Consider the following 7194-nt stretch of genomic DNA (forward strand, 5'->3'; position numbering starts at 1 on the left):
CTTTGGTGTGGGGAAAAGTGGGGCCAGGGGCTGCTGTGATGTGCTGGGATGGGCAGAAAGGTTCAGCTGACCCAGAGACTGAGAGAACAACTCTGGGGAAGAGTGTAGCCTACACCCTCCTCATCGCCACCCTTCAGCGCTCCACCTCATTCTACCCCACACCCCTTCCAGCTCCCGCTGGAGAGATGGTTCTCAACCTGTGGTCGCGACCCCTTAACCTCTGTCTCCAAAAGTAGCTGATTACAACTTGTAAAAGTAGCAAAATTACAGTTATGAAGTAGCAACCAAAATAATGTGGTGGTTGGGGGTCACCACATGAGTGTCGGGCTCATGGCCCGACACATGAGAAACTGTATTAACAGTCTGCAGCATCAGGAAGGTTGTGAACCCAGGGATAGACATCCTTCTTGGCCGCTACTCCTCTCTGGACCCTGTACTCAGCCCCCTGTGCCCACTTGGTGCTTTTGCAACTGTTCTAGTTCTGGTCCCAGAGCTAGGTTAGAAGCCAGCATCACATAGCAGAGTGGCTTTAACATCTCAGAGACAGACAACCTGACCGAGCAGCCCCAAACCCAAGCCTCCAATGGTCACCTTGTAGAAAGTACAGATGCCCAGAGGCAGGCAGACAGCAAAGAGTTTGCTCAGGCCTCAAGAGGTAATGAACCCCAAACCAGAAGCATCCAGCTGTGCCCCAGGCTCCCCTCTCCTCTGCACACTGCAGTCCTTTCCCATCTGGGCTGTCTGAGGTCATGCATTTCTGATCCGGGCTTATTGCCTTCCTGCCTGCCACGCTCACAGCTCCCTCACGGCTCTGTTAACTAGAGGTGCTCACTGCGGACTGCGGGGCTGGGACAGGGTGTCTGTTCTTTGTTTTCCAATGACTAGAGCCACCTGTGAACCCTGTGGATCCAAGGCTGAGCCGACATCCAAAACCACAAGAGCTCTTCCTTAGACAGCAGCTACCTAGTTCCTGGAGCTAGTAGCCCATCAAACTACCCAGGGAAGACTGGTACCAGCCTCTGCCTACAGACACACCGGAGTGCCAGCCTACCCCAGACAAGATGGGAAAAGGCAGAGGATCCTCCAGCTTCACACAGAAGCCAGATCAGAACACTGAGTGCCAGAACAGCAACCAGCAAGCACTGTACCCCAAGACTGTCCAGCAGCCATGTAGCAGGAACATCAGAAGGCATCTCTTGAGTACCCAAGGCACAGGAGGGTTGAGGAAAGAGAATCGCCCAGTGTCCTAACTCCCACAGAGTAGAACAGGTTGTGTTCCCCAGAAGCCTGGGGCTGAGACAACACACACACACACACACACACACACACACACACACACACACACACACACAAAGCACTCACCTCCACAGCGCACGTTGGGTTCCTCAGGGTCACTGGCCAGTGTGGGCCACAGCAGCAGAGCAGGAAGAATCAGCAAGGCCATGGGCAGCAGGGCGAGCCCCATGTCTCTCCAAAGATGCCTGCAGTGGCCACAGGTGCAGGAGCAGGGGAAGGACACCTAAAGGTCCCTTAGCTTCAGCTTGTGGAGGCTGGTGCTCCGCCCTCCCCACAGTCTTGCACCTGGCTAGCCCACAGGTGCACTGCACCTGCCTCCTGTTGGTTAACCAACCCTGCCTACCCACCTTCATCTGGGCCACAACCCTAGTGCTGGCCCCACCCCTGTGCTTAATGCCGGTCCCTACCCTCTTCCCTGACTAAGAGCTGCATCTGCCCCCATTCCAAGTCTGTAGCTGCCTCCCCCAACCCAGCCAGCCACAACCCAGACTACCTCCTCCCCCAGATCTTTATTTTAACCCTGAAATTGCCCCTAACCCCATTTTGGCCCTCACTCACTGGTACATCATCCTTTGGTCCCCAACCTTGTCTATCTGAGATTCTCAGCCTATCCCAACCCTGAGCCTAGTCCCCATTTGCTAAGGTCTGGGCTCCAAGCACAAAGCAAGGGTAAAAACCCTCACCCTGTAGATAAAGGTGAAGCCCTTTGGGCTTCCAGTTGCTGTGGGAAACTGGAGATCTCCATGGAGTCTGAGAAGCTCCTATAATTGTTACATAGCAGCAGGCCTTTTGGCTGGGCCCCTATCTAGGCGCCTCCCCACATTTCTCCACCCTGCTGATCCTTCCCACTCTCCTTCTTCCCTTTCTCTATCCCTTCATGGATATCCTCCCACCCCTTCCCACTCTCCCTCCTTTTCTCTATCTTTTCACAGATGTCCTCCCACCCCTTCTCACTCTCCCTTCTCCCTTCATGTATCTCTCCACAGCTATGCTCCCACCCTTTCTTCCTGCAGCCTCCATCAGCTTCCTCTCCTGCTGGCCTTGTCCTCCCTCCCTCAGCTCCTGACAGGGGCTGCTAAACTAATGCCTTGATAGAACTTTGCCTTAAAAAGCATCCAGGCATGTGGCTGGAGTTGTAGTTTAGCTGACAGAATGCTTGCCTAGCATGCATGAAACCCTGGGTTCAATCCCCAGTACTGCATGAACAGAGCATGGTGTTGCACACCTGTAACACAGCCCTCAGAAGATGGGGGCAGCGAGATCTGAACTCAAGGTCATCCTCAGTTACACACCAAGATCCTGTCACAAAATAACAACCCCAGAAATACCCAGGCAGGTAGGTCTCCTGCTCCCAAAAGAGAACAGTCTTCTTGAACCAAGACTGTGTCTTCCTGGCCCCATGGGGACAGGGATAGGCAGAACTCACTGGGGACCTTCCTCATTGGCTCTAGCTTAGCTTCTCCCCACTGCACCTCAGCCAGCTTTGCTGAAGCTTCTCTTGCTTAATCCCCAGTCTCAACAAAGAAAGCCTAGACCAAGACCTGGATTCTGGTTCCAGGGATTTTTTTGTACCTGACTAGAGTTGCCTGCGGAACTAGCCACTAATTCTCTCCCAACTCCAAGCACAGATGAAACCGAGCCATGGGGAGCTTTGTACACATAATTTTAGTTTGTATGGTGGCAGAATTTCACTTTTAACCATGGTGCCTCTCTGCCAGTCACTTTGCTGTCAGATCCTGTCAGTGAGGTATAAGCAGAAGGGATGGCATTAAATTAGGGAAGACTGAACCCTTCTTACTTCCTTTCTGAAAAGTAGATTTGATGGCTGGAGCTCCTGCACCTTTGACCCTGAAAGTCTTGAAAGCAAGAATTTGGAGGTACTATCTCTAATGATCTCTATGAAGAGCTTCTGCGCCAGCCAGTGACTCAGTGCTGGACCTTCCCTTAGTTGAAAAAAGAAAATTAACTTCTACTTGGCTTGAGCCAATGTCATTTCAGGTGTTACCAGAAGCTGAATGAATTCCCAGCTAAAAGGGCAGGTGGAGTGGTGCTTATGTCCCCTCCTACAGGGTCCACAGCTGCCATGGTAACCCTGGGTTCCCACTGGGACCAGGGGAGGAAGTCTGGCAGCCATGTGAGAAACAGCAAACAGAAGAGTCAGATATGAGCACCAGGGGACATGACCCTAATAGCACAAAAGGCAGAGCAAATGGCCAAGAACCTTCCAGGGCCCCTCACTATCAGCTGGGCGCTACGTGCATCTCAGAATTTCTAACAGGAAGCCAATTTTCTTTCCACCTGCAGGGCTCACCATATACCAGATTGTCTTAGGGTTACTACGGATGTAATAAAACACCATGTTTAAAAAGCAAACTGGGGAGGAAAGGGTTCGTTTGGCTTATATTTCCAAACTGTAGTCCATTACTGAAGGAAGTCAGGATGGGAACTCACACAAGGCCAGACCTTGGAGGCAGGAGTGCTGCTTTACTGGCCTGCTCAGCCTGCTTTCTTACAGACCCCAGGACCACCATCCCAGGGATGACACCATCCACAATGGATTTGGCTTTCATACATCAATCACCAATTAAGAAAATGCCTCACAACCAGATCATCATCCGTCTCCTCCTCTTCCTCTTCTTCCTCTTCCTCCCCTCCTTCCTCCTCTTCTCCTTCTACATTTGTTTATTGTATGTATGTATGCCTGCATGCCAGAAGAGGTCATCATAGATGGTTTTGAGCCACCATGTGGTTGCCAGGGAATTGAACTCAAGCCTTCAGAAAGAGCAAACAGTGCTATCTTTTTGAAAGTGCACCGAGCCACCTTTTTTTGGACATCGCAACCATATCTTATGGAGGCATTTTCTCAGTTGAGGTTCTCTCCTTTCAGATGACTCTAGCTTGTATCAAGTTGACACTGGTCCATCCTGGAAAGTTGGTTTTCAGGCTCTGTATCCATCCAGGCTCTGGCAGGCACAGTCTCTCCTCGATGCCAGACTTCCAAGGCTGCATCGTCAGCATCCTCTAGATTTATACAGCTGCATGAAGAGGATGTGGTCCTGATGATAATGCTGATGGTCTTGATGCTGATGCTGATGGTCCTGATGATGCTCCTGATGATGATGGTCCTGATGATGATGGGCCTGATGCTGCTGCTGCTGATGGTCCTGATGATGATGGGCCTGATGATGCTGCTGCTGATGGTCCTGATGCTGCTGATGGTCCTGATGATGATGCTGATGGTCCTGATGATGATGATGCTGATGGTCCTGATGATGATGCTGATGGTCCTGATTACAGTGTAAAGATGGAAGAGATAGTGGAGATGAAGATGGTGATGATGAGAACAGAGATGCAATCTGACCTTCCCATGGACCAGCCTCTGTTCTCCATGTGCTAATCAGAGGATTTCTCAAAAGCCAGCCTTGGGCCCCAAGGAAGAAGGTGATGTCCCCAAAAAGGGATTAGTCAACAAGGGCACTGATAGGAATGTGCCCTAAGCCAGATGGACTTCAGATGAATTCAGAAACAACAGGAGAATACCTTTATACATATTCCAAAGTGCCTCTCCCTCCCCCTCTCTCTTACACACACTTACACACACACACGCACACACATGTGGTGTGTACACGCACACAGAGGGTAGAAATGAGTAGTAGCTGTTGATGCAGCTATAATGGTGAATATTTCTCCATTATATTATATTCTGGGCTGGGGGGCTGGGAGATGGTTCAGTGAGTGAAGGTGCCAAGCCTGATGACATGAATTTGACCCTTCCTTTCCACATGATGAAAGGAGGGAATCAGCTAGAAATTGTCCTCTGATCTTCATAGGCACATCAACAAATACATACATACATGCACACATAAATAAATGAATACATGAATAAACAAACATATTAAAAATCCATTTCTCCAAACACAGGGCTCAACAGAGAATCAGGCTGTATCTGAGGACTCTGAGTGGTAAGGCGTCTGTCTACAGAGAGCCTTCAACGCTGGCTCCTTCACTGCTCTGGCACTGGTTAGAAATGGTTGTAGCTGTAAGGGCCATTTTTGTAATCTGTCAAGTACTGTTGTGAACCTAAAATTGCCCTTTCAAATGGGGTATACTAAAAACAAGATAAAAATCTAACAACCAAGGACTAGAATAAAAAACCAGCAGCATTACAAATTGGGGCTGGAAAAAATGGTTGTTGTTGTTCCCAGCACACACATGGCACCTAACCACTGCCTGTAACTCCAGTTCCAGGGAATTAGATGCTGTGGTGGTTTGAGTAAGAATGGTCCCCATAGGCTCATATATTTAAATGCTTAGTCAGCAGAGAGTGGACCTGTGTCAAAGGATTAAAAGCATTAGAAGGTACAGCCTTGTTAGAGGAAGTGTGTCACTGTAGGTGAGCTCCGAGGTTTCAATAGCCCATGCCAAGCCTAGAGCCTCTCTCTCTCTCTCTCTCTCTCTCTCTCTCTCTCTCTCTCTCTCTCTCTCTCTCTCTCTCCCTCTCCCTCTCCAGATCAAGATGTAGTTCTCAGCTCCTCTTCCAACACCATACTTGCCTTTTTGTCACTGTGCTCCTCACCATGATAATGGACTAGCCCCTGTAAGCAAGACCCCAGTTAAATGCTTTCTTTTACTAGAGTTACTGTGGTCATAGTGTCTCTTCACAGCTATAGGACAGTGGCTAAGACAGATGCCTTCTTCTGGCCTCTGCAGACACAAGGCACAGATGTAGACAAGTATACACATTAAAATAAGCTTCTATAAAGAAAAAGTGGAAATAAAACATGGGAAACACCATAAGATGGCGGGGTGCAGGAAAGCAAAGTGTGCAGTGTCTCTGCGAGTGGGAAACCAGTGTGAGTTCCTAAACGGGCAGTGCCCAAAAGACTCTTTGCGACACAAGCGCACATACCCACTGGCTTTGTTTGCAAGAAGGTGGGCCTCACACACGGATGCAGTTTCCATGTGGCTGCTTATCACAGGGTGTGTCAGCCAAACAAAACAATTCATGCAGTAGCAAACAGATGAGACTGAGGTGCAACAGAGCACTCTGTGTGGAAAAGGTGTCTGTGTGCTGCTCAAGACAGTCTCACACGTGTACACACCCCGGAACTGGCGATGGAACCAGGCCCAGGTGTATGCTGGCGAAATGCTCCTGACGTATTGCTAGTAAGAGATTCCAGGATCTGCAGTAAGCTCAGTGGCAGAGTATTTGCTTAGTCTGTGAGAAGCTCAAGGTACCATCCCTAGCACTGTATAAAATCAAACAGAGTAGCACATGCTGTGATCCCAGCTCTTGGGAGGCGAGACTGGATGATCATAGATTCGAGTTCACCCCTAGCTACACAGCAAGCTTGAGGTCAGCTCGAGTGACTTGAGACTGCTTCAGAAACAAACAAAAATGGCTGGAGAGATGGCTCAGTGGTTAAGAGAGTGTGCTGCTCTCTTAAAGTGCCCAGCACCTATATATCAGATATCAGATCCAATCCCCCTCTTCTAGACTCAGACTCTGCACTCTTGAACAATGTACGCCCTCCCATACAGTCACACATCCATGTCAATAATTAAAATTAAAGATATATATTTTTGTTAGAAAAAAATTTTTACACAGCATTGTGTGGATGTGCCCCGCCCTCTGGGTAGAGTGAACTTCCCCTGAAGGGTCCCGTGGTCTCCTATCAGCCTCCTCTTTGTTGGAACAACCTAGGAGTGCTTGCCTATTGAGAAACTTTGGTCCCTGATCCCAGGAGGGAACTCTCAAGTGACAGAGCCATCTTCCTTACTGGAGGTAACAGGCACCAGTGCCCGAAGCCACAATCCAGTCCTAGCAGCAGGAGCTTCAAGCAGGTCTCCCCCATCCTTGACCCTACAGACTGTCTTGGCTCCTTCTCTCAGCCAATC

The 7194-nt window shown here is 49.5% G+C and overlaps 1 protein-coding gene across 1 annotated transcript in view; it reads right to left on the reverse strand.

The window, feature by feature from the left end:
- Positions 1–1599, reverse strand: part of Cnpy1 (canopy FGF signaling regulator 1) — a 55031-nt gene extending 53432 nt beyond the window's left edge. The window contains exon 1 of the mRNA XM_076913281.1: positions 1363–1599. Coding sequence (XP_076769396.1) covers positions 1363–1465 — 103 coding nt within the window. The 5' untranslated portion in view covers positions 1466–1599. The remainder of the gene's footprint in view (positions 1–1362) is intronic.
- Between the last annotated feature and the right edge of the window lie 5595 nt (positions 1600–7194).

The sequence above is a fragment of the Arvicanthis niloticus genome, chromosome 15 (genome assembly GCF_011762505.2).
Source record: "Arvicanthis niloticus isolate mArvNil1 chromosome 15, mArvNil1.pat.X, whole genome shotgun sequence".
In the NCBI taxonomy this organism is placed as follows: Eukaryota; Metazoa; Chordata; class Mammalia; order Rodentia; family Muridae; genus Arvicanthis; species Arvicanthis niloticus.